The 27,996-nt window shown below is 37.5% G+C and overlaps 2 protein-coding genes across 2 annotated transcripts; both read right to left on the reverse strand.

Moving 5' to 3' along the window:
* Nucleotides 1–664: 664 nt before the first annotated feature.
* Nucleotides 665–24,632, reverse strand: LOC134813143 (uncharacterized). Its single transcript, XM_063820829.1, has 14 exons — nt 24,570–24,632; nt 19,244–19,348; nt 17,341–17,430; nt 17,086–17,129; nt 16,460–16,508; nt 16,210–16,338; nt 15,933–16,013; nt 15,648–15,710; nt 2,787–2,862; nt 2,469–2,670; nt 2,091–2,266; nt 1,718–1,847; nt 1,282–1,348; nt 665–1,190 (listed from the first exon to the last, which is right to left on the reverse strand). The coding sequence occupies exons 1-14, from the start codon at nt 24,630–24,632 to the stop codon at nt 1,059–1,061; spliced, it is 1,407 nt and encodes a 468-aa protein (XP_063676899.1). The 3' UTR covers nt 665–1,058.
* LOC134812939 (uncharacterized) lies at nt 9,070–11,497 on the reverse strand. Its single transcript, XM_063820559.1, has 2 exons — nt 11,359–11,497; nt 9,070–11,027 (listed from the first exon to the last, which is right to left on the reverse strand). The coding sequence occupies exons 1-2, from the start codon at nt 11,410–11,412 to the stop codon at nt 9,768–9,770; spliced, it is 1,314 nt and encodes a 437-aa protein (XP_063676629.1). The 5' UTR covers nt 11,413–11,497; the 3' UTR covers nt 9,070–9,767.
* Nucleotides 24,633–27,996: the final 3,364 nt, after the last annotated feature.

Below are 27,996 nucleotides of genomic sequence, written 5' to 3' on the forward strand. Positions count from 1 at the left end.
TTTGCGGAAAACCAAAGTGGTAAAAAGGTGGTAAAAAAGTGGTAATTGTGGATTTTCCTGAAGTCTTTTTTTTTGGGAACTCTCTGGAATGATTCCTGGGACCTGTCCCGACCATATCCCGTTAAAATCGCTTTGTTGCGAATTTTGTCCGACAAAGGCTTAAATTAGGACGGATTTGACTGTACTAATGTTATCTGAATTTTATAATCGCTAGGTTCCTGAACTTCTGATGAATCCTGACATGTAATATCGGAATATGTAATATAAATTATCAGATTTCTGGTTCATGCCAGCTCACAGCTGGATCGTATCCTGCTAATTTACTTGAAAAAGTTGGCCCCTTTTCGCCCCTTTTCCAGATTTTATGGGGGGCGGTCGCCACCCCCCCCCCCCTGCCCTCCCTCCTCCTACACCCCTGCTGATGATGCATGACTGTGAGTATTGGATTTGGATAAGAAGACAGTTGGGGTCAACTTCTCGTCGGACTTATGTTATTCTACGAATCTAATATTAAACAACGGGACACTAGTACAACCACAGTATATTTGAAAAAGACGCTTTTTATTTTAGTGGTGTTGACTGTTCATTATTTTTATGAAATAAACCTACGTGGGACAAATGAAACAGGTCTTTATTAAAAACAGTACTGTTTTCGTTAATTCGTAAACCACGATCGCAAATGGAAAAATCCAACCAGATCCAATAATTCTCATGCGACATACCAAATCCACATAACCATAATTTATCATGACATCATGCTTCACAGGCTTCTTTCAAATCCCCCTAGCATGAAGTCTACTCAGCTACATCTATCATATGATTCAATAACCCGCATGAAATCTACTCAGCTACATCCTTTATATGATTCAATAACCCGGATGAATATCTCAAAACGTTATCAGCCTACATCTGCACTAATGAAAATTAATAGTTATCTCTGATCCTGATGATAGCATATATCATTTCATTTTCCCTTGATCTTGTCAGAAGCCATCGGCAATGTTTACTATGTGCTTTACAGTTACACTTCCAGGTTGGAGGTGGACTGGTCAGCAGTTTCAGTTTCGGATGTAATTTAGAATTCTTCTTCTGACACCAAGTGGAAAACCCATCTCTTTGAGATCTGGCTTGTTTAGGAGGAAAAAGTCGTCCCTGGATACATGTTCTCTTTCCAATATACCTCTGAAATCCTTGATAAACATTTTTAGCTCTTTTAAAACACTCATAACTTCTTCATGTTATCAAATATTATTAGATTTTCATGAATTGAGTTGAACTCACCTCAATTTGAAGAAATTTCAGGATTTCGTCTAACTGTTGGGGTCTTTCTTTTCCAATTCGTGTCTGACTGAAATGAAGTTTAAGTGTGAACTGTAAGCTAGCCAGAGACAATGTTCTAAAAGTTTTTAATTGAAGTTCGATAATATTATATTATTATAATCATGCCATATTGGTTCCAGTTAAGACGACAATAACGTGAATGCTGGCGCAGCAGTAACTTAATAATCACTCCGAAATCAATCGTAAATTCGTTGAACTATCGATTATTATCATTTTCTGGGTCTTGAGTTTTCACAACATGGGAATTTCAATAACATTCCTTTTGTTTTTCTGGAACCAATCGTTTTTCTACTTTAAGAAATCATAAAAATATTACTAGCATAACAATAACATAATCAGGGCCTGATCAATAATATTAAATTTAATTACTGGAAACCTGTTGAGTCTGTCTACTTTCTTTGTAAGAAGAGAAGTCCTTTTGTCGATCATGGACAAGTGTTTTCTGATCTGACGCTGTTCCCGGAATATCCTTATTTTCAGAGACACTTTTGTCTTGCTTCTGGTTTCTTTTGTAGCACATAGAACAAGCTCATATTATAATCTATTGTCATATAAAAGAATAATCGGAGTATTTGATTATGATGTGTAATATAACAGTATAAAACTATGAGCTGTCACCCTTATTATTCTCAACCAGCAGCTTTTTTATAACTTATAGTTTACATCATTCATCTCGATCATCACCTGTTCGTCTGACTGATTTGACCGAGAGTCTTAGACTCATAGCTAATACAATCAGAAATACTTACGTCTGACTTTGTTGGGTCTGACACTGCTTCTGGAACAACACTCCAAGTTGTCAAGTCGGGACATGATCTCACAAAGCAAGGTCTCTACAGAGTTCAGCTTCTCCAGGTGGTGAGAAGAGACAGGGGTTCTGGCTTTGGGGACCAGCACGCTTCGTGGAGGAGTGGTGGATATTTCTCTGAGTTAATCCAGGATAAATGGTTTTACCCTCACTAAAAAAGCAGCGATTCACGGTCTAAAATCAGCAAAATCACTCGTACAACTGGGACCGGACCCTAGCCGAGGACATCATTATTCAGATTGGACAGCGTCACTGAATTAAGATTAATTACTATCTCCAACATACTGATAATAATCAAAATTGTTATCCGTTAATATACCTGGGTTGAAATGAGCTTGGCCTGACAACGTGGAAACCCTGAAGTGGTTCCTCGAACTGTCGCTGCAAGGGGGGAGTGGATGCACGGGATACTCGCTGCAAGGGGGGAGTAGATGCACGGGAAACTCTGTCTCTGTACTCCCTATTCTCATACACCACATCCTTCGTGCGGTCCTCTCCCTCCTTCCCTTCTGCCTCTAAAACTGACACATATTCGTTAATATTCAACAAAGACCCCCGGAATGATTTCAACATTTGCGTTTGGCGCTATCAACTCTAGACAAACTATTGAATAAACAGTGTAAATTAATTCACGAACCTTTAGAAAGGTTTGGCTGAGATGTTGAGGATAGAGGATTGCCGTTGTTGAGGAAGAAAGCTGCAGATGGCGCCGACTGAAATAATATAATAGTGATATTGAATCAACGAATATAATTTCTATCCAGTCAAGTGTACAACATTTAATATACGAAGGTGATGGTTCCATATCTCGCCATAAGTTTAAATAATCAAGCTTCAAAAATCGTCGAGAGGTAGAAATAGGTCGCACGCATAATGCTCATGTTTCTAAATGACCTAGGTCCTAGATACACATTTTTAAACTCACAATCACCATTATTAGAAATCAGAAATCGAGAACTGAGGCCCCCGATAAAATAAAGCACATACCAGATAGGGGTCGTTCACATATTATGTAATACTAATCAGCCGAGGGGGAAGGGGGGTTTCCAAATGATTTCGCTCTTGCAATTTTGGCACAATAGCTATGTGGAAAACTGATTACGGAAGGGGTTGGGGGGTAAACAATTTCCAAAAAATGATTACGTAATATTTGAACGACCTCATAAGAACAAAAATTACAGTGAGTCACGATGACCTTTTCTGTTGCTAGATTTATTATTGAATTATCCATTTTATCAACCATTTAGAACAATGGGGTTGATTCGCGAATTTTTCTCAGTAATAAAATCTTTCGACGGTTTTCCGTTTCAACTATCCGTTTTCAGTATCTGTTGTAGAAGTCGCCTTCAAGAAATACAATACTCATTTTGCTTGCCATCTGCGTAATTCAATCCCTTTACCTTCGAAGTAAGACTTAAGAGCTTACTTTTTACCTATTTAAATATTTAAATCATAAACAGAGCTTATAGTGAACACTCAATTATAATCCTGAGAAAAGGTTAATGATGAAAGGCCAATTATACTCATTGAAGGTAATGCGTTGGGTTTCTATAGATATTTCCAGGTTTTAGCCGTCATGCTCAGTACTCGTTGGATGTTGTAACAGTTGTACCGATGCACAAATAGAAAGCATCACTTGAAATAATTCATGAAAAACGTTACCGAATCAGGATCGGCTCTGCCAATAATATGTTCATAAGCTGACCAATTAATCGAGCAGAAAGGGTATTGCTGGGCCTGGAACTCTGACCAGGGGCAGTGTAACCCTTGCTCAATGAACACCTACAAAGACACAAAACAAGGAATTTGCAAACGTTGTCCTATCGGGGCCACATCTCCCGTTCTGTCAGAAGACTGTCAATGTGTTGAAGGATACATGTGGGACAGCGTAACTCACGGCTGTGTATATTGTAAGGATGGTTCAGACTGTTCACTGTGTGAAACTCTGCTCTATTGGACAGAACTGGAGTCAAGATCTGAACACCTGCCAGGACTGTCCTTCATCTACTACTTACTCCCTCCCCAGTCCCCTACTGGTCTCTCACACTGCATTTGCCAGGGTTACGCATTCTTCAGTTCAGATCTTGGAAAATGTATCAATTGTCCTCTCGGGATGGTGCGGCTAGAAGGGGCGACTTCTTCTGGTCACTGTCTCCCCTGTCCCACTTATAGTAATGGAGAAGGATGCAGCTGTAAGAGAGGACATGGTTGGATCTGGACCAAATACTTTGCTGGATCTTGTCAACCTTGCCCAGCTTCAACCGCGTACAATAACCAAGATCAGGGCATTTGCAGAGATTGTCCAGATAAAGCCACTTCTCTACCACAATCTTCGCAGGTGAACTAAGGTGGAACGGGACGGGTTGTGTGGATTGTGAAACATCGACCAGGTAAAGAAGCGGAATATGCAGCTGCCCTGCGGGAACGTTTTGGAACAAGGGAACCAGGCGAGAGGTGCCAAGAAAATAATTTCAGCGGAAAGCACTCGTCTTCTTGTACAAGGTGTCCTGAACATACCATCTCTTCTGAAGACAAAACTTTTTGCCAAAGGCCGAGTAACAACTTCAAAAAGACCGATAAAATGAAATTACAGGTGAAAGAAGGAAATGGAGGTTCCGAGAAGACCGGCCTCAGAGATACCAAGCAGTAATAAAATTTACGAAAAATGTGCCTGAAACTTTGCAGTATACCAGGGCTAAGAAAGTCTCAAAGAGAAGGGCGCTCGCAAATAGACTACAGCACCGAGTTATAAGTAAGCGACAACGCGTAAAGAAAGATCACTCGCGACAAATGACTATGATCTTCTATCAACAACATATCATTTTAATTTCACTGCCATTTATATTGCCGAATTTACATCTGCCGCGCAAAACTTTTTATCTATTATTACTAAATAGTAATTAGCATGTTTACAAATTGCGACTTCAACCAGTTTTGCAGACCGTTAGTTATATAGTACTTTTAGTAGGGCATTTATTTTAATATATTTTATTTTACATTATTATATTTTAGTGTGACTTCTATAATTTCATTTATGTAATAACCATTGATTAATAAATTGCGGCACACGCCAACCTCCACCGTGGGGTTTCAAAACAAAACAGGGAACCCGGTCACAACTGTTATTGTGACTTATAGCCCGACAGAGGGGGCGACTGTCGACGAAGCAGAAAACTACTACGACAGCCTTGGTGGTGCCATCGACCAGATACCAGCCCACAACTTACTATTCGTTGTAGGAGACCTCAATGCGCATGTCTCATCATCAGGAAACTGGACATCCTTCCACAAGGGTCCAGCAAACCGAAATGGTAGACTGCTAGAGGATATGCTGTTGGAGCGACAGCTAGAAATCACAAACACCAGATTTCAGAAGCGAAGAGGTAAACTTTGGACATATCTCTCAGATATGAGTCAAAGTAAATCTCAAATCGACTTCATCATTTGCCGGAAGAAATGGCGGAACTCCGTCAAAAACTCCGAAGCATATGGTAGTTTCCACAGTATTGGCTCGGATCACAGAGTAGTCGTAGCAAGGGTAAAGCTTAGTCTACGGATAAGCAAGACGGAGAAGAGGGCTCCGGTTCTGGACTGGTATAAACTTAAAACTGATATCGCTCTACAAGAGAGGTACACAGTGGAAGTTAAAAACCGCTTTTCCATACTTGAAAAGGATGATCAGACAGAAAGGTACCAATGCTTTATTGATGCGAATAGGACAACTTCTCGACTTTTACTACCTGAAAAGGAGAAAAAGAAAAGATGTAAAATCTCAGCGACTCCAAGTGTTGAGATTGCCAGGCTGAAGCTGAGGGAATGTAGCATAAAATACCACTCAGATGCTACAGAAGACAACCGAATAGCTGTTCAAGAGGGCAAACAAAAGCTAGGCGATGCTTATCAAGCAGCCAAAGAGCACCTGCTGGAGGGGCAGGTCCGGGAACTGGAGGAAGCAAGTTGGCAGGGCAGACATGCTAAAAGCTGGACCATGATCAACAAGATCACAGGTAAAGCTCCATCATATACTGGCAAAATCAAGGGAAACTCACCAACGGAAAGGGTTCAGAAATGGAAGGACTATTTTGCTACTCTTCTCGGCTCACCACCGACGGTAGAGAACGCGGAAGAGGATATTGATCCAGTCCACCCACCTCTGAATATCGGAACAGAACCGTTTACGTTGGATGAGTACAGGAAAGCATAGTCCAGCATAAAGGAAGGGAAAGCATGGGGTGACGACAACATAGCCCCAGAAGTCTTAAAACGATGCGACCTTGATCAAATTGTCTTAGACTTCTGTAACAATGCTCTATTGAAAGGTGAGAAACCAGACCAATGGTCAACTGCCAACATCATACCAATTCCAAAGAAGGGCGACCTTAGCGAACCAATGAACTATCGGGGAATAAGCTTGTCATCCCTAGTTGCCAAGTCTCTAAACAAGATGGTTCTAAACCGGTTGAAGCCAGAAATCGAGACAATTCTGCGTAGAAACCAGAATGGATTAAGACCAGGAAGGTCAACAACTCAACAGATATTGGTACTGAGACGTCTTATAGAGGGTGTCAAGAGTCGGAAACTGCCAGCTGTTCTGACATTTATAGACTTTAAGAAGGCTTTCGACAGTGTACATCGTGGGAAAATGCTAAAGATTCTAGAAGCTTACGGCATTCCAGTCAAAATCGCGCAGCTTATACGGCTCATGTACGAGAAGACAATGGCCAAAGTCCTAACTCCAGACGGAGAAACTGAATTGTTCGAGATACTTGCAGGTGTGTTACAGGGTGATACCTTAGCACCTTACCTCTTTGCAATAGTCATCGACTACTGTATGAGGCAAGCCATAGGCGATGATGCGGAGCGACTTGGACTCACCCTCGAACGTAGAAAAAGCAGAAGAGTGGGGCCCAAGATCATCACCGATGTGGACTTTGCAGATGATATAGCACTTATATCTGAGGACATGGACAAGGCTAACGAGTTCCTGCTCAGAGTAGAATCGGCGGCAGCAAGCGTGGGACTACACATAAACGAAGGCAAGACCAAGGTCATGACACTGAATATGGAGGATCGATCTAGCGACCTACAAAGTCGATCCGGGGAAGCCATAGAAAATGTAGATGATTTCATCTACTTAGGCTCCTGGATTGAGAGCACAGATAGGGAGATAAGGGTTAGAAAGGGAGAAGCGTGGGGTGCCCTACATAGACTGAAGGATATCTGGAAATCCAAACTCTCAAAGAGCCTCAAGATTAGATTGTTCATAGCGGCTTGTGAATCAGTACTGCTCTACGGATCAGAAACCTGGACACTGACAAAGGCTCAAGAGAAAAGTTTGGACGGGACATACACAAAGATGTTGCGTATGGTGCTGGGTATCTCATGGAAGGACAAGGTCAGCAATATAACTTTGTATGGTAGCCTCCCAAGGCTGTCAAACAAGTTACGAAGCAGGAGATTAAAAATGGCGGGACACTGCATCCGACATCCTGAGCTACTTGCCAGTGATTTAGTCTTATGGGAACCTACGCACGGTAGAGCACAGCAAGGCCGACCAAGACAAAGCTACTTGTCTATGTTACTGAAGGAAGTTGGGACAAACTCTAAAGAAGAACTGCGAACCCTGATGCGGGACAGGGATATATGGAGGGGGTTGTCTGGCGTAGCTCGGACTTAGCTCCGACATAGTAGTAGTAGTAGTAGTGCCTGAAACTAACTACACCAGGAAAAAAGAGTAATGGACATATTCTGGTTATTAAATTGTATTATCTCTTATCAGGTCTTATTAACTCTATCTAGAAGTTTAGATGTAGGTGAAGAATTACGAACTTTCATAGGTCAGAATTAAGATCTGTAAGTGTACATTAATATTAATGATCGTGATAATTTTGATTTGGAGTAAACGGTTTTATATTTTTGTACTTAGTCGGTGCGATAGTTAATCCTTCATGCAGGACTGATTAACTCTTTGGCACTTTATTTTGCAATTATTTTACAGTATTATATATTGTTTTCTTTTGTGCAATCACATATTATTAAATATTTATGAACAAAGCCACCATAATCTCCGTAGATAAAACCGCTTTATCTATAGTCAATACAGGTTCGAATGGATTTGTGCATTTATGTTCCAGTTCGCGAACTCAGAAAAGAGCGATGTACAATAAATAATAGATATAAATGTAATTTTTTGCTCATTTATTGGTCGTCCTAAAACTAAATACCACCTTAATTATCAAAGTACAAAGAAAATTTGGTCTGAGGTCGCTACTTAATACTCCTACGATGCTATAGTATTTCATTTATGTACGACATAACTGCTGTATATGAGAAAATTATGTAAGTCAAAGTTGTAACCTGACGCCTTCGCTGTATCGCGTGGACCATGAGCTTAGCCATATCGTAAACCGGTATTAATCCAACAATTTATCTCAGAATAGACGGATACAAACACGAGAAAAGGAATATAAACTGAAAGAAGGCAAAGGCAGTGAATTAGAAAGATTGGCAACAGCAGAGATTAATGATTCTATAGTTAGGGGATCAACGAGCATGTAAAATTTAATTGAGCTTCCCAGCCCTCTGACTTATCGAATTTTCAAACAATCTCATTGCTGTCGTACTCTGTTATACATTATATACTCTGTTATATACTGGGACGACTACTCTCGCTCCGCACTGAATGGCTGGGTAGGACTAATTATTGAGTCTAGTTTGTGGCTTTTTTACTTATATGATAGCTTAAATTTACCTTTACCTGGATAAAGCTTTTTGTAATCTAGAGTCGACAATTCATATTATATACGGTTTAAGTTGAATGGTGGAACTATCTAGGTTAATCAGAAACGCGTGGGTTGGGGTGTTAATTCGATAAATTAGAGAAGATCTAATTTGTTATAATGTATAGATTAAATTCCTTGTTCACCACGAGACTCACTGCCCATGAACTTTCTATTCTATTCTAGGCAAGGTATCTCATACTCAGCTACTCTAACCAAGTGTTAAGCCGGAGGAAAGTCTATAAAGGTTTGTTAACCAGAAACAAAAAACATTTCTAATTAGCCTTTCTCGAATCTCAACCTGCTCCAGTAAGTCGAATGATCCAGAAGCTGAAATGTGAAAGTACGCAACACCCTCACAGACAAATATTTTACTTAAACACATATAACATGTATATGTTATAGAAAATAAGTAATGACTAATAACTAATATATTTGTTAACAAAACATAATAACAATTAACAATATCTAATAGGAAGATTTGGCAATTTGATATTGAAAAACCTTCCACATTTTCAAACATTTTTATGAAACATTGCACTCAGCAATAAGCCAATAATTCTTAATTAAATCAAATCATTAATAGTTGCTTAACAATTATATTAAAATCAGTTAATATTAAAATCAATTCACGGTTCTAGTTTGTTGGTCAACTGCAACAAGTTTCAATACAAATTCAGGCGTTATTGTTTTTTCAACGAAAGCACTAATTTAATCTTTAATCATTATGTTTTATTCGTAGATAAGAGAGAATTTCAGATTAATCATTACTCCAGTATCCTATTGGCGATCCTTCATATTTCTCCAAGGCTAATTCCGTCTATGATGTTTTGAGTTCTCTAGTATTTGACCGAATTAGATTCACAAAGGAGACGAGATTTTCGTATGTTCTTCATTGGAACGTATCCATCCTTGTCAGTTTCAGTAAAATCTTTTTCTTGGCTGTCGAGTGCTGCTGCTTTACCAGACACTGATCTTAAATCCTGAATATTTCTCTTAGAATCGTTTAATCTATCATCATTTTCGTGATTCAATCCTTCTTGATTCCTTACCGATGTAGATTCACAAAGAAGACGAGCTTTTCTTATATTCTTCATTGGAACGTATCCATCCTTGTCACTTTCATCATCTCCTTGCTTACTCCTTGCTCCTTCTCTCTCTACTTCTTTGTAGGCTGGTATTGGATGCTCAATATTGTCAGTAATAGCTTGACCCTTCTTACAATCAACTCTCTCATCCGTGCGAACATGAGCTGCAGATTCTCTACTGCTGCCTTCCTCCATCCTCCCTCTCCTCTGCCTTCTGAGCAGAAGAGTGAATCCAGTGATCATTACAAGAACTATGATCAGTGAACCTGACCCTACCACCACGGTCATTCCAAGGTTAGTATTCTTACTTTCTCTGCAGTTGTTAGCAACACTCGTTGTGTTATCCAAACAGATCTTGTGTCCACTTTCTGAGCACATGTAATATTCGTCTGCAGGTTCACAGTTAGTCTTGCAATCATGCCCAAAATAAAATGACGTGCAACTGTCACAGTTCTGTCCTCTTCTCCTTCCCTCACAGACCTTCTCTCCGGATGAGTTACACTTGAAGTAGCCTGGTTTTGGTTTGCAGTATTTGTCACACTGTGGTGTGAAGTAGGAATCTTCACAGGAATCACATCCTAAACCAGTGAAGTTGTCATCGCATTTTGTCAGCCTGTACTGTATAGTGAGAGTTCCTTTGCTTTCTTGACTCCTATAGTCCTGTTTTACCCATCCATCTTTAACTGTCGTGTTTGAAAACGGCACCACCAAATCAGTCATTGCTCTTTCCTCATTTCCAGACACTTTAATCGATATCGTAATACGTTTCTTTGCCGTGAAATTGACAGCAAAGGCTTCGCCAAGCTCGTCTACTCTACTTAAGTTAACTTTAACGGAATTACCGATATCATCTGTCTTCGGAAGAACGTGGAGCTCATTGCCATCTTCGTTCTCTATTAGAATGTTCTTGAAGTAAAAGTCACACACTTCCGGGAGCACATCCACACAGTCTGCCGAATCCGTGTAATTTAAAAATTGAATCTCTCCCGTTCCACCGCAGTTTATACGATTCTGGTAAATATATGAGGTCGTATAAACTATAAGTATACATGTCTTTAGTAGGTAAAGTAGGTTAACGGGATCACTATAAATTTTGCCCCAGAAACATTACAACTATGCGACTAATAAATAATGTTCCGATCCGGATATTACATAATTAAGTAGGTAAAATAGTAGATTGCCTTTTCTGGTCTATTCAGTTCAATTATGGACTATTCAATATTATTTTTCAAAATAAATACCAGCACCTCCAAAAATGAGAGCCGTAGAAACATCAATTCCAATAAATGTATCTGAATATAAATATCTTGCCATCAGAAAGGTTCAACATGTGTCAACTTACCAGTGAGAAGAGCTGCAAAACAATCAGAAGAAAAGCATCTTTTATTAAGGACATCAGATAAAGTTCAGCGGTAAAAATCAGCCATATTACTATTGAACTGGTTGAGTTGTAGATCAACAAAGCAATATGAAAGTACAAAGATATCTTGCTGATAATATGTTCGTTTAGTACCTAACATCACATTCCTACAGACCACGTGATTAACCTCGTGTCCATAAATAAGACTGGAGTGGTAACATGATACGAATCAGATCTTGTAAGAATGATGCCAATCCCCAAATGTTGTCGTGAGTATATAAGAGCTCAGAAAACGTAATATGTATCAACTTCATGGATTTATTAATCACCTCAACTGGTGTGATTCCTACTCAACATTCAAGATTTTGCAACGTACATTGCACAGCAATATGTACAGCAATATTTCCTATTCAACTTATCTTGGTGTCAAGAAAATGGGGAAGTCTCTGAGTGAGATTACCAGGGAAGCGCTTACAAAACCTCCATAAACATCCCGCTCCAAAATGCCCACTAGCTTTTTAAACCATCTTAAGATTTTCTCCTCCAACCGTACAAAGTTCCTACTGATAAAAACAGATTGCAACCAGTCGAGGCCTACTGTAGGCCGTTAAGAAGTTGTACATGTTTTTAATTAGGCTTCCTACTCACAGATATTCCACTTTTACATTAGAGCGGCAGAAGAGAAGGATAAAGTGTTTTTCATAAAGGCTGGTAAAATCCTTTGCAGAGATAAGATTGAAGCTGAGGCTGAGAGATAATATGGGTCAAATATGTTTTGTGGCGAATTAATTGGTTTGAGTTGACGTTGCTAGCTTGAGTGTTTGCAACATGTTTTAATGTACATTTTTTTGATTTTTTAAGTGATCATACAGGACTAAACAGTTTTCGAGAGCCTATTAAGCATAGTTAATTTCTAACTTGCACATATAGTTGGAATTCATCTTTGTGACAGTGTTTATAATAAGTTATGTTCTATCTTTTAATATACTGCCTGATTAATAATCACATTTATCATTTATCAGTCATATAGAGGTTAGGAGTTACTAAGTATTTTGTGCTACTTTTTTACATCAATTTTGTATCTATAATAATATATTATATTTAAAGTAAACATTAAACATTGGCCAGTAAGCAAAGCTGGTCGCCAATCAATCATATCCGAACAAACGGCAGAATTTGAACAATCAGCCGAAAACTTAAGATTTTGTTATCGGGTTTGTGAACGCCGATGTGCACGACTGCCTAATTCGGTTGGTATTATTCCAGAGGAGCTGTTTTCGTTAAAGTGCGTAGCAAGCTGTAAACACTATGGGACGGTATAAAATGGCCCAGGAAAGCAACAAAACTTGCTGGTTGAATCAGTGATTATAAGAGCGTCCAATCTTAGTGTTTCATATGATTATGTAGATTTGTTGAGTTTGTCGGAAATCCCCAACTGTAGGACTGTAAATTTAAATGATGAAAACTTTTTTGTCTGAATTTGATGAGGTATTAAGAGGAAAGGACCTAGTCTGCAGATTATGACGTCTGTTTTAAATCGATACGAATCTTAAATGTCTTATATGTCTAAGTAAAGCCATTTATTATCTTTTGATCAGAAAAGGTTTAAACAATTGTGTTTACTTCTCATTCTTTACTGAACTGATTAACTTCAGGCATCGACTCATAGTATTAACCTTGATTGGAATGGATTTATTAAAGCTAAGTTATAAAACTGTCTTCTTTACTATTACATTACTTTTTTTTAAATTAATAGAACAAAAATGATCTTATCTGGTTCATATTACAAAGCGAAATTACCACTGACGCCAGAATATGATGTGATCTCTCATGTTTTAAAACTACTCAATACTAAATTTTAAACGAGGTCAGCTACTACAGGAAATATATTTTGGCGACTACACGATTATCTGCTTTTGCTATAGATTCCCAGCTCACGAGTCTGTTTTTTTTGTTTCACAGATGTGGTATGTATCCACATTTGAATCTTTCTGTTGTTGACATTCCCTCCTGACGAAATTATATGTAATATCTCGGTTATTCTTTTTTCAATTTAATTTTTTTACTGAATTTTCGCGCCTCATATTTTCGTGGTTAACTTATTTTTCTTTTATTTGCCGTATCTAGGACATTTCCACTCACACCACCTTTCTTGTCATTATCAGGTGAATATTTACTGCGGTGGAACTGGGAGATACAAATCCTAAGCTATCAAGATACGATACTGTGGAGAACGCAGAGAATTATTTCAATCGGGCATCCAGTGACTGAGAAATACGCACCAACGTCTGACTTTTGCCCCCCCCCCCCCCCACCCCTGCATATTGTATAACTATAACTTTACATAACTATTATTTCATAATAATAATACGTAATAGTAAACATTCCATTCGCAGCCGAATTTCATCGTCAATACTGCAGAAGTTTCACAACGTGCATATTCATTGTTCAGTGCTTTAGCTTAAATGTGCATGATGTTCAGGTCTGTAATTCTGTAAGTGTATACTGATTGTATTGATTGTATTGATGATGCTTTTCTTTCTGCACACTGAGCAGTTTGCTCTTGAAGTTAAATTTTGTTTTATGACGATCTCTTTCAAACGATTATTTTTATTCACTTTGAACTCAGAAGAATTTATACTTTATAAAGTCTTCATAAAGACTTTATTATTTCACGTTTTGATTTGGTTCCCGAACTCTTATCTAGTTTAATTGATCTTCAAACTTTTTGTTGACAGCTTGACTATTTTTGTTTTATCGATTAAAATTCTTGCATGTGTTATCTTCAATCAAAGCTTTATAGGTAAAATGTCAAGGGTGGTGTCGAAAAATCTCTTTCACTTCAAATTGACTGGCAAACTTGATGAAGATTTCAAAGCGATGACTGATGCGGAAAAACTCGCTTTCGAGTCACCAGAAGTCAAGCGAATGGTTGAACGGTTTACTGAACTACAAGTAAAGAACGATGATAAGTCTAACAAGGAATTTGTGGCTATGTTCCGAGCAGGATGTGCTCCCTACGCAGAAGCCCTCAAAGCCAGCCCTAAGTTTAAAAATAGTGTTGAGCAAACCATTACCACCTCATTAGAAATTCCAACTTCACACGATGGAGATTTTGACTTGCCAATCAAAGTTTATACCCCCAAAAATCTCCAGGGAAACACGAATAACTGCGCTTATATCTACGCTCACGCAGGAGCTGGGGTGGCGATGTCCGCTGCCGATTTTGGCACCCTTTTGCGGCATTATGCTGTGGAATTTAAAGTTGTTGTGTTCAATGTTGATTATCGTATTGCTCCAGAAACTCGGTGCCCAAATAACGTCAAGGATTTTTACGAAGCCATAAAATATATAAGCAAGAATGCTAAACGTCTGGGGGTGGATCCAGATAAGATTATTATCGCAGGAGACATCGGTGGAGGCTATATCTGTCTTGGTTCTATGGTGATGCTAGCTCAGAATAATGAAAGTCATTTAGTCAAACTGGCTATACCTGGTTTACCGATGGTAGACGATTACTGTTTCTCTGACCCCCTCGCCATGACGAAGGAGGAACGTAATTCAGCGGGAACTATGATGAAAGTGTGGAAAGATCTCATCGCCGCTAATTATGAAGAACAGAAGTCAAGCCCGCATCTGTTCCCTGGCAAAGCGAGCGATGAGCTGCTGGAGAAGTTCCCTCCGACAATAATAATGGAGCGTGAGTTTGACCAGTCTATCACAGAAGCCACCAGGCTGGCTCACAGACTGCGCAGAGCTGGCAGGCTACTGGAATTTGTTGTGATTCCAGGGGCTGGTCATGCAAGCTGCTTCACTCCACATTTGAAGAGTAACCAGGTGTTGTTTGACTCAATGAAGACTATTGCGACTGAGTACATCCACACTGATGACTGAAGACATTGAGCTCACAGTGGCAATCAGATATAAGTTCAATGATAGAATTTTAATTTGGAATATCATTTGTTTTAATGGTAAGCATCTTCGAGTAGCCATTTATTCTGACTAATGTCGGTTTCAGATATATAGCAGTATAAGCTGGGATTCACCAAATTTACCAGCTCGGTAAATATTTAATCGGAGTGATAAACGGATGCAACGACTAATTTTTGTAACGATTTTTATAACGATATCACAATTAAATTGATCGTTTTTAGTTATTTTCGAAGCTCAAAATGACTCTTTCATCAACTTGTTCAAGATTCTCATCACTATTACATCCCTCCGAAATAACAGGACGAAATAACATGGTTTTCTAAAGTTTCTTCACTTACTGAAGTAGACGATAGCTTTATTTTCTGAACGATAGAGTTGTCCAATCTGTGGCCCCGTTCACTCTAAGAAAAATGAACTGTATTGAAATACATACTTAAAAACAGTTATTTTACTTAATATCAAATAAATCTCTGTACATTCTGCAAGTTACGTTAACTAAATCAACCAAATACGGAATACCAGTTTCAAAAAGTTGCATTTGAAATTTTGTTTATTAAGAGTGAAAGATGTAAAGTTTAAGTTTAATGAAAAATAATCAACGACACATCACAACAAATGCTGACCTGTGATCTTTGTCTCTCTGGGAGTCTACGACGACTGGGCTCTTGAACTGTTATTTCACAGCTTATCTTCTTAACTTCAACCTAACAAACAAATCTCTGAGATGGGTAGGCATTTCACCATTAAATTGGACCTTTGAAAACCCAGAGGGAAAGTTTAGCATACAATTACTCGGAATTTAATCAAACCAATATGGCCTCCAACCAAATCCCAACTGGATAACTCATCAGTTTCCAGTTTTCATCTTTATCATCAAACATTATTTATCGTCAAACATACCTCGGATCCTTGATCAGCTATATTCTCACTGCTCCTATTATCACAAGATTTTCTATTTTTCAGAATGGACGTGATGTCACCTGCTTTGAGCTTATGTTTCGCCTTTGGTAACATACTGGGGCTATTCTCCTGTGATTTTAACTTTTCAGTGGGATTAAATAGAAGTTCTGTGATTTTATCAATAAAAGAATACATTAGAAATCTTAGGGTGCCCGTGAAAACTTTCAAGAGAAACAATATATATTCAAACCGTCATATCCGGGGAGGGCTTTGAGGGAGAGATTACATCTGGAACCGATCTGAGTTTTATCACATCGTTACTGAATGCTTTTATTTATCAAAGTTTAAACAAAGTTTTAGTTTCGCCAAAAACTAGAAGTAGTTTTATCACATCGTTACTGAATGCCTTTATTTATTTATTTAACAAAGTTTAAACAAAGTTTTAGTTTCGCCAAAAACTAGAAGTAGAAAACATGTGTGCGCGGCCCGCGAGCAACCACAAGTTGGCGCCTTAATCACACAAAATAATCCTTTGTCGTGAGCGCGTGAATATAAAAATGCCCACCCTGGAACGAGATCAATCATTTTAGCAATTTCCAATATGGCATATGCTTATAATTTAGATTTGAGCATGATTAGATTCTAAGCAAGACTGAATGCAAGGATGAAAAGGTTTTACATACAAATCAGGTTTAGGCGAAACTAATTACAACAGTCCAAATCTGTTATAAAATTTATTAAGGTTTAGCTAGTCCACACCCTATAAGCTCCATAATATGAAGAATTTGTTTCACATCTAGATGAAAAGCTACGGAATTTGTATGGCATTAATATAAAACATCATCCAAACACGAATAAATTGAAATTGGAAGCGACCTTGGCATGTTTGGTGAACCGTTCTCTGACTTTGTCCAGCCCCTCTGAAATTGTTCATGTTTTCGTGTATTCTAAAGTTCTAACAGCTCCTTTAATATCTTAAACTCGAGAGTTGCTGACGATACTTTGGGTTATAGTACGCGTCCTGTTTTAAGAATGTCATGATTAAACAGGACACTCTGAGAGTAGGAACCAGACACAGAACTACCTATGAAACTAGTGATTACAACTGCACAAGAAAGTAATAGAACTTACAAAGTCCTTTCGCCGTTGAGCTTTCTTGCGTCTCAAAAGCCGGTTTGAGTTAAAACCTCGTGGTACAAACAACAGCTCTTCGTCAGACCCCTGATGTAATATAATATTAAATTTATGTTATACATAATTATTTCATTATATCAAACACTGAAACACACGAAAATTCCGAATAGATAATAGTTATAAATGCTTGAACCCTAATTCCACATCTTCTCAAATTAATTCTCATTATTAATATATGTCAAGTAATCAAAAGATTTTGCACAAAAACTTGTAGAATCATAACACATCTGAAGCACAAAGTTTGGTCTCCATATCTTCACAGGTTGGCAGAGCGTGCTGTTCAATCTGAGTCCTGAGCTCACGAAGTTTCACCTCAACGCCATTCATGACGTTGCAAGCACCCCTAACAACCTCAAGTTGTGGAGCTACAACTCGTCCAGCAACTGTCCCCTGTGTGGACTATATCCTTACATGCTGTCCTTTGTTCTTGAAGCAGGGAAGATACAATTGGAGACATGATCATGATCATATTGTACAAGAAGTGGAGAAGATAAGGGAAGCGAACAACTCTACTCCCAAGACAGATGTTGGGCCCTTAAAACGTCGTTTAAAACTACATTCTAGAGATGTTAGTCCCGGACACCAGAAGAAATTAGATATGAAATTATATTAACCTTAGCAGTTGCTAAGAAACCAATCCAATTTAAAGCATGATTTCAGGATCGATTATCTGAACTTTCTCTGTAAATCACCAACAGCTACGTCTATAATAACTCTGATACTCATACAGTATGTTACAGTGATTCTGAGGTTAGATGGGCAGATACAGCATAAATTATCAGATATATTTACTAGCAATTGGAAAGGGAAATAGATTTTCAGAGCAACTTTTGATCTTAATTCCTGAGATTCCAGAATAAATAATTTCGATTTCGCGCGCAAACCGATCGATATAATGTTATGAACCATAATTACCATGTTACAGCTGAATGCAAAATACCCCCCCCCAAAAAAAAAAAAAGTGGCTTTCTTATTCCAACAAAATTAAGCGCGCTACGTTTACAAATATTTGCGATGAGACCTAAACTTAACAATTTATATTTGTTGATCCAGATCTTCGCTCAACTTTGCTTCTTCAAAATATGTCAAAAACCATTAAATCCACGCATTTAATTTGGGGCAAATTATAGTTTTTTCCATTTATTGCGAAAATGCCTCTAATACGAGGATAATGGAAACGCTACACAAATGTTGCCCCGAAACATTAAATTGAATGACCCGATCCGTGAAATACTCAGGACTGATGGAACAAGAACCACATCATAAAAACTTACCGTTTGTTTATTGGTTGACGTCCCATCATGTGATCGTACTAGTCTAAAAGTTTCTGTTTGTTGGTGTTCGATAAAATTTGAATCCCTGAATAGAATTCCTGTTAGGCATATTCTGGTTTCAAGTAAGAAACCGTTTTAACGTTGATCCAACAAAGAATGAGAAATCAGAATAAGCCAATTTTAACGAGAGAAATTGAAATTATTAATAATTTCAAAAACTAACCCTTGCAAGATTTGTGAAAAGCAGTAGGCTTGCGTATTCTCTTTGAAGCAACCAATAAAAGACAGGTCTGTTTAACGAAGACTGACTCAACTGACAGGTTATAAGATGAGACATGAATGAGGGTAAATTATAACTTACTCGTGAAGGTTATTCAAACTGTACTAAAAATCACAAGATAACCTTACCAACTAATCAAAAATTTCCCAACAAATCCACTTGAAATCAAACAGAACATTTTCGTTGATCTTCTTTTAACGAGAAATCACTTATTTGATAATTACCTTAATTTTATTTAATGAATAACTTAATTACTTAATCAATCACTTGATCATATTTAAAATACCTCGTAGTGTACTTTAAAGAGAGTTCTGAAGGTTTGTATCTGGAGTTTGGGTATTGTAACAGCCGCACATTTCACTATCTCAAACTGACCAACTTCTGTAACATCCTGTGTAATTACATATTAATTAACTAATTAGCTCAATCTCTCAAATAATTAACTACTGTCATTAGTGAGATATCATCTAATCTAACAGTGCGTTTTGTCCCAATCAGAAATGAAACAAGAGTTAATTGCACGAGATTGCTGATGAAAATAATGAAATATTGTACTATTTGATAATATATATTAATGAATAATGAAAGGTAAAATAATAAAGGTAAACAGGAGAACTACGTGATGAGTTGACTAGCAGGTGATAGGCCATGTGGTTTGTCGGGTCATCAGTAAATCAGGAGGAACACAACACACACGTCTGGCGGAGAGGCTATTCAAGGGATAGTATCTAGGATACGTATCTCCTAGCGCTCGCTGTATTCACCACTCGTCCTAAGTATGGAGTGAGGAATCTTAGGTATTGGAATTATTATTCTTGAGTGAAAAGAGGGAGTTTTATCGGGAATTTGACTTGGTGTGTCGTGGTGGCGCCGTGTTATCTTTGGATTTGTGAAGACAGCGCAACAAACAAAATCGAATACCAAAAATGAAATTAAAGCCTAGATAGGTAAGGGTATCTTGATGAAAGATTTATGATAATGAAAGAATAGATATATAGTATTAATGGTAAGGAACATACCCCCTCAGCCTGCATATCAAAGAGTGTTGGCACAAGGACACAGTCCCTCAGGGAAATTCTCTAACGATCATGACACTGTCATTATAAGTGGGGACGCTAAATTGATAATTTAAGACCATTACATCTCATGAAAACTTATTGTTTATAACGTCGTAGCATGAAATAGCAAATTTTAAAAGATTTAAATCGTTTCGGGTTAAGCTGATAAAAACTAAAATACCATAAAAAGAGCGAGTGTGTGCAAAAGAAATCCCTCACGAGAACTATGTAAGATTTAGCCTCTTAAGATCCTAGGTCCAACCAGCTGTAGCAGTGAATACAGTCTCTGCTTGTACACAGAACAAATGCTGTCCGTGCACGTGTTTAGGTGTACTCATACTACTACTGTATACTCTGGAGAGTTGTGATGGTTAGCTTTTTAATTAAAACTTTACTTACCTACACCAACACTAGAATTGTGCTCATTTGAAATAATTTCGACTAATCAAAACATAGTAATTAAGCTAAAGTAGACCTCAATTTCCTTCGCTAACAATAATATATATTATCTAATCCTTCAAGAGTTTGAACCACAAATACAGCTACAACCTCTAACCTTCTTGTTCCAACCTCTTGATATCTTTGCCAAAATGATTAACTTGTACTTCCACTAAGATAGAGGCGAGTAGCCTGGGAGGAGCTAACAAAACTCTTCAGTATCCCCTCTGATTGGTAGACTAGTCTGTCAGGTAGGTCTGATAAGTGGTGTCTTCCTGTGGAGGGGTCAGAGGGTTAGAAGGGTTAGAGGGTTTGTGGGGTTATATGGGTTAAAGGGGGTTAGAGGATTAGAGGGGAAGAGCTGGGTAATGAAAAATAAATAAAGTTGGTTCAGAGTATTGTGGTAGGGTTCCTGTTGCGGGCGCAAATAGCAAACTTTATTTGACATATTAACAATTATCCGGCAACAAAATAATAGCATGATTTTTTGATATAATTAGTGGTTGAAATCAGAAGTACCCACCACCCCCCTTCTGGATGATACAATTAAACATGGAAAGTGCCTGGGTGGGGTAGATGTAATTGTGTTAGGCCTCATGATCGCGTCACTGTACAGTTCCTTCTCAAAAACAGCAGAACTGGCTACTTGTACGCATGTTTCTGGTGTCTCTGACATGATACTGCTGCAATGGTCACGTGATACACGCCCACGTGCAGGCGTATCGTCACGTGATCTGATGCTGGGAGTAGTGCACGTGTGGAGCGGGAGAGGAGCTGTTTGATAAATTGGAAACGCGATGATTCCTCGGAACAGCAGAGAGATTATGGGCACTGAAAAGAAAGGAAAATGTTTCGTGATGTGAATTTTTATCGTTCATTAAAATAAAGTTGTATTGAAACATGATTAATTTGTATTACAGTCCCTAATCATCAACAAAGACACAAAGAGTTAAGGTATTAATAAGTTTATTATGCAAGAAATAGAAATACTGCGAGTAACAACTTGGAGACCGTCACCCAAATAACCTGTCTGAAGAACAGAATGTCACTCAGATCCAATGGGATCAACCCACTTCGTACTGAGTAACTTCTCTAGCTTGGAAAAGGAGTTTAAGTTTTTACTGATGAGTTAACTCCCAAACATTCCAGCTGAACCTGTCACAATCTCTGTACCTCTATTCCCAACGTGTCTGTGAAAAGTTAAGTTGCTCCTGTTAGTTGAATATAATTATATATATGTGTACTATAAGGATAGGAACAATATTATGGGTCGCATGTTTGTGAATGTTTTCCTGATGAACAAATTCGATAAAAAATATAAAATTGAAAATACTAAGAGTTTATTTGTAGACTGAACAACATCACGAAAACTATAAAATTCACGAAAACATACCACAGAAATGAAACGAAAGCGTGGTATCTCGCGCCCAGCTGTAGCGCCACAATCTTTACCGATAAGAGCTACGAACCCTATCTGTTTCTAAGTCACATTCTCTGTTATCAACTCCTGAGGTTAATAAAATGTGTTGAATTGCTGAAATATGATAAAATGGTGTCCACAGATTATGTTAAATGTGTTGAATATGCTGAAATAATGTTAAATTAATGTCGAAAAATCGAAATAAAAGGCAAATTTTGTCACCTTAGAATGATGTTCAAAAATAATTTCAATGAAAGTACAACAAATTTTTTCCTTCAACATTATCACAACAAAGTTTAAATCAATTAACATTTTAAATTACATTTTTATTATTTAACTGATCTAAACCACCATTCTAGGATAAAACAACACATTTACATAATTAATCGATAACAAAACAAATAGTTATCACAAACTTATGAACGAAGTAAAAATAATGAAATGTTCTGTAATTATTGGTAAATATGAAACATTTTCAATTTTTAAAAGTTAAAATTAGTGGTAATTTGAAATATTGTAATATTGAAACATTTTCAATTTTCAAAAGCTAAAAATGTAGCACAATACTAAGAAAAGACACCGTAAAGATTCCAAAAACGTAGATCACATTGAAAAAAAAACATGACAAATTGGTACAATTAATGGAACGACTAATACGAGATACATACTTATGGGTAAAAGGATGCAGTTTCATTTTTACTATAAATATAACGAAGCTGTATCATTGAACATATAAGCAATGCAATACTAATTGAGAAATTGGTATTAACCAAAAGTAATCAGCCAAGTAAAGGTAATCCAACAAAGTAACATTGAAGAATTAGAAATGCACTCTACTATTATAAAACACTTTAACGTGCGTAAAGCAGTTATTAAACAAATATTAAATGAAAAAAGCCAAGAAGGCATGAACTTCAGAAAAGGACAAAACACTAACTGTACAAAAACCTTAAAGATTTCAGGGAAGGGTACTAAAATTTTTACGGTAGCGCTCCGATTTTATACAACAATTTTCAAAGTGCTCAGCACCACGAAAAATATAATTTTTTTTCTTCCGCTTTCAAAACTGTTTTGACGCATAAAAACTATCAATAGTATTATTCAACAGTATTAAAACACTTTGTGGGCAAAAATATTTCATTGTGGATGTATGAAAGAGCCGCCGAAAAAATTTAGCGCGCAAAAAACATTTTTTTGGAGTTTTTTATTTTGACCGGGTAACTCTTGTGCGTGCTTATATATTGATATAAGCTAGTGCGCAAATGAAAATGTACAAGATACCAAAAATGCAAGCATTTCTTTGAAATTAACCTGTCGAATTTCTAAAAACCCTCAAAAAAATGGGCCATTTTGGGGCCAAAAATCGGTTTATTTTCAAAATAAAACCGGGTTAACCCCCATTTTTTTTTAACACTTCCCACTATCCCCAATCGATTCAGGGCCAAAAATACGTCTTTTAAGACATGACTGATTACTCTGGTGTATCTAGCAGACAATCCCCGTAACAGCTTCGAACTACTATCCAGTTTAAAATGAAGTCAATAATGGCTCAAATTACAATTGATAAATTGATTTCAACGGTTCAAGTCAAAACGACAAACGGATTAATCGGATCTATTTTACTTGTTCAAAACAAAACAATATAAATAAAAGACTGCACGTCAGAGGTCAAAATAGCTTGTTTATGTAAAAAGAGTTCTAACTTATCTAAACACATGGAAGAATATGGAATGTTTTTTTTTTTTAATAAAATTATCAGACACGCATACACAAAGATAGTTTTCGAAAATCGATTTAGATATTTCAAAAAAATTTTAGGGTTTCAACAAATTTATTTTCATATTTAATACGTCCATATAATCAATAATAATACCACAAAAAATAGGTATTAATTGTAGAAAGAACCTCTATAGCTACCGTCGAGAAGCTAATCGCCGCGCAAAAAATGTTTTTTGCAATCCACCACAATTTCGGCGTAAGATCGGCAAGATGCTAACCAGAAACTGCCGGTACCTCATGCAGCATGCTGTTATATATTACTTCTGTTCATAACATACGAATAGATATAGTCGGAATGACAGGTTACTGGCGGTGCTCAGCCTTACATTTCGCCAAATCTTTATTATGTTTATGACATCATAGCCTGGGGTCCCCAGGTAAAATGACAGGCTGAGCACGGGCCTTAACGAAAATCACAAACACTGGGCCACGCGCGCCGAGCTGCGAAAGTTTGACATCCGTGAATATAAAAAAATCACAGGGAGAATAACAGATAAGACATGCACCCTACCTGTCCCATGTCCTGCCATAAAACTAGCCTCTTTCAACTCTCCACCAGTTCACCAGTTCTTCCAGTTCTAAAGCGTCAAGGAAATTAAAATCCAGAACTTAAAGAAATTTGATGAGATTGCTACAACATACAAATATGCCTATTTATGGTCGTACCTAATTTTTTACTCGCAAATTAGAAATTTTCAGAAAATGTGTTATTGGCTGTTTGGGGAGCGCCTAGGCGCTTAAATTATTCTTGCCCATCATCAGCGCTTCCCCATCCCGAGACTTCAGTCTTGTGGCTTTCCGTCTGTTTTTCCACTGCTCTGTTTCCATCACCAGTTACTAAAGCTATGTAACATGATAATCGAGCTGAGTTACAGTTTTCAAACGTAACAACGATTTTCGCGAGGGTTCATACAAACCTTGCTCTCACCCATCTGAGCACAAACCAGTGCACTGCCAACTATGCAACTCAACACTTGCATGTTTAATCCCAACCAAAGATTTAACTTATACTAACATTGTTTTACAAAATATATACTTGCACGCACGCACGGCACCCACGACGACACACCGAGAACAGGCTCTACCTGTTGATTATACCGTATAAGGCGGTAACTAGCTGTGCAAATATCACGGTGCGAGATGCAGCTAGTGAAAGTATAGAGACCGAACTAGCTGCAAGCTCTTAATTACGCCCTTATATGGACCGTACTGGATCTGCATAATAGCTCAATATCACGCGCTATATATTCAACCATAAACCCTCACTCGATACTCTGTGACAGTCCACGTGACAGCTATCCAGGAAATTCCTATATGCGTCTCCGGTGTAAACTAAGGAAAGAGCTAGTTGATGAATGAAGTTAGGCAGGACACTTCGGTTCTGCACTGCAGAGTTTTAACATCATTCTGCCAGCTCGCTTTGCACTTGAACAGCTCACAGCAGCTTAAGTTAACCGGACCTCGACCGGATTGAGGGAACACCCTTCAGTTTTGTTAGTCGACTGACAGAACGGTTTGCGTTCCTTTTCGAAAAAAGAACGTTTCGAAAATGCAGAAATCACAAACTTCTCAACATCACGCAACAGCTCGGTAACTAAACCAACTATAAATTTCAACTATTATAATACCTATAACATGCGTTTACATACATATCATCGCAAAGATTGAACGTGGATTAGTAAATATTGACAAAGGCATTCATAACATCCCAGCGAATCATCAAGAAGAACACAGTACTAGCTGTTTTCATTATTTGGCGGGAATCATTATATCAGCTCATGGTTATTTATTACCACAAGTGCCAGTCGGAGCCGCGCACGACGTGCAACTCAGTAACACTCGTACATGAGCTACCTTACACGTGCATGGACCGATCCAATGGTCAAGCAAATGATCCGAATCCGTTAAGTACAGACCACTTGCAAAATGCAAGTCATAATTTCACACTAAACACTAATCTTTGTTTATTTCAGTAACCGAAGATTCGGAAGGCGAGATCGACAATACAAGAAGACACGACCGAGTCTGGATTTAGACAGACGTTCACCGCTGCTTTTCTTCTGCGGAGTTGTTCAAATTCTTCAGAACGATATTCAGGAGCGATCCACGCACCTGCCCATTGGGTCAACCGAGAATGAAAGAAAATTCGTGATGACTCCCCGACCCGAGAAATTAACAAATTCGGTATGAATCATTATAGCTGGTAGAATAATTTTACTTTTCCCAATTTGTGCAAAGTTTTAAGTTTTTTTCTTTGGTTGATGAATCAAAAAGATGCCGTTTAGTTATTAAATTAAATAAATTATCAAGCATGTTAGAACCAAAACATGTCTTTTTGTTCAGAGTTCAGATTTTAGCTTTTTCAACTCTCAGTGTGTTGAATTATAATTATAAAATATTTCGTTGTATTTTTATTTTTGTTACTATAATTAGTAGGTAGAAGAGATTGTACAGCAAGTTGGGTTCAAGAGGAATAAAATCGCACCTGACGGCAGCATTAAAGACGATAATTCCACTTTTGTCCCACATTTTTGATATCGAGACTGTGCCAAAGGGTTACTTTATGAAAAGGTAAACTTTTTGTTTTATTATATTTTGCGAGTCAGATGTACATGATAAGGCAAAGTTGAAAAATTTCGCGTGTCCGCCTTCTCAATGTGGTTGTGCTTACAAACCACTGATCTTGAAAAAAACAACAAAAAATGGCTATACGGTTTTTAAAAAACCGTCTGATGGATCAGACGTGGAGACTAGTCAGACTTTTTCAAATTTTGTTCCCATATAATTCTAACAATGTATGTTCCGTGCCGCGTTTTAGATTTTAATTCTTGGCAGAGTCTCATCATTTTTTAAAACCAGATTCGGGTTCAGTAACTTTTAAATTTTTGTATGTGTGATCTAAAAGTAGACAGAATTGCTCGTTTTATTGTGAAAGTGTGCTTATATTCTCCAAGGCCGATCACAGCGTGAGCTGGTATGTAACAATGATCTATTGTAAACAGACTGATTCTGTCCCAGTAGTCACTGTCGCCTGTAGCTAATTCTACTAAACATTATCTAAACAATATTGCTGTAAAGTCGTAAGTCAGTGTTACTAGTTTTCTTTAATTAACGAACCTCCATCCATATGTAATATAGTAATGCTCGCAATGGATGTATGAGTGTTTGAGAGCATCCTGTGGTTTAGAAAATCCAAACTGTTAATTTAAATAAATATTGGATGAGTCCTCAATTTATTTCCCCATAATAGGTAGAATACCCCAAACTATAGATTATTCTGCTCCAAATTAAAGTATTCTGTAGGATTTTGTACTTAAAGAAACCATCAATCGATAGTATTATTTCTCTGAACATGATCGACCTTAATAAGGAAAGAAGTCTCGCTGAGAGTTTCTTGAGAACAAATCTAATTCTTATAAATTGATACAATAACTAGTTAACGAACATTTTCATTATAAAAGTTTCTACAAACATCTGTACAAATTTAAATAAGAATACAAACTGCACTGGAGCATAGAATAAAACCCTACAATCTATACACTAGACAGCTACAAAATGTAGAAAACTAGGAAGAAACGAATTACGAGTGTAGTTCACTTGCGATGTCCTCAGGATCGATTGAAGCTTAAACAATGCTCCCAAAAATTTAAATATTATACGATCAGTTTTCGGCCAACGAACACCATTTTTTGTTCATTTGGAACTGAGGCCCTGAAAACACAAAGAAATTATTAAAGCGAATGATTCCCATAATATCACGGAAAGAGCGCTCATTCGATCATACATCTAAATATGGTAATAGTCAAACTAAATTAATTGTTTTGACACAAATCAGTGGGTCCTTTTGTGTGAAATTAAATTCTGGACATGAAATGTGTCCAAGAAAATAAAATTCAAATCCCCACCAGTAGTCAAACGCACTGATTGCAATATTCAAAGCTCCGTCAGCTATCATAAGTTGCCGCTATATTGTTCATAGAACAACCTTCTTGAAGTTCTTCATCACTGTATCTCCATTTGGTCTTTACAGCGGTCAGGTAAAAAGTACGAAGAAGAACTTGAATTTGATTTTTCGCACTGAAAATAGATTGAGCATGAATGGATTATAAGCTAGTAAGCTAAATTATCAGAATATATAACTAGAATTGGAAAGGAATAGATTTCAAGAGCAACTTTTTGATCTTTAATTCTGAGATTCCAGAATAAATAATCGATTCGCGCGCAAACCGATCGATATACTGTTAAGAACCAAAAATTTCCATGTTACACTGAATGCAAAAACAAAGTGCTTCTTAATCAACAAAATTAAGCGCGCTACTAACGTTACAAATATTTGCGATGAGA

This window comes from Bolinopsis microptera, chromosome 3 (assembly GCF_026151205.1).
Source record: "Bolinopsis microptera isolate Bmic1 chromosome 3, MBARI_Bmic_1.0, whole genome shotgun sequence".
Taxonomy (NCBI): domain Eukaryota; kingdom Metazoa; phylum Ctenophora; class Tentaculata; order Lobata; family Bolinopsidae; genus Bolinopsis; species Bolinopsis microptera.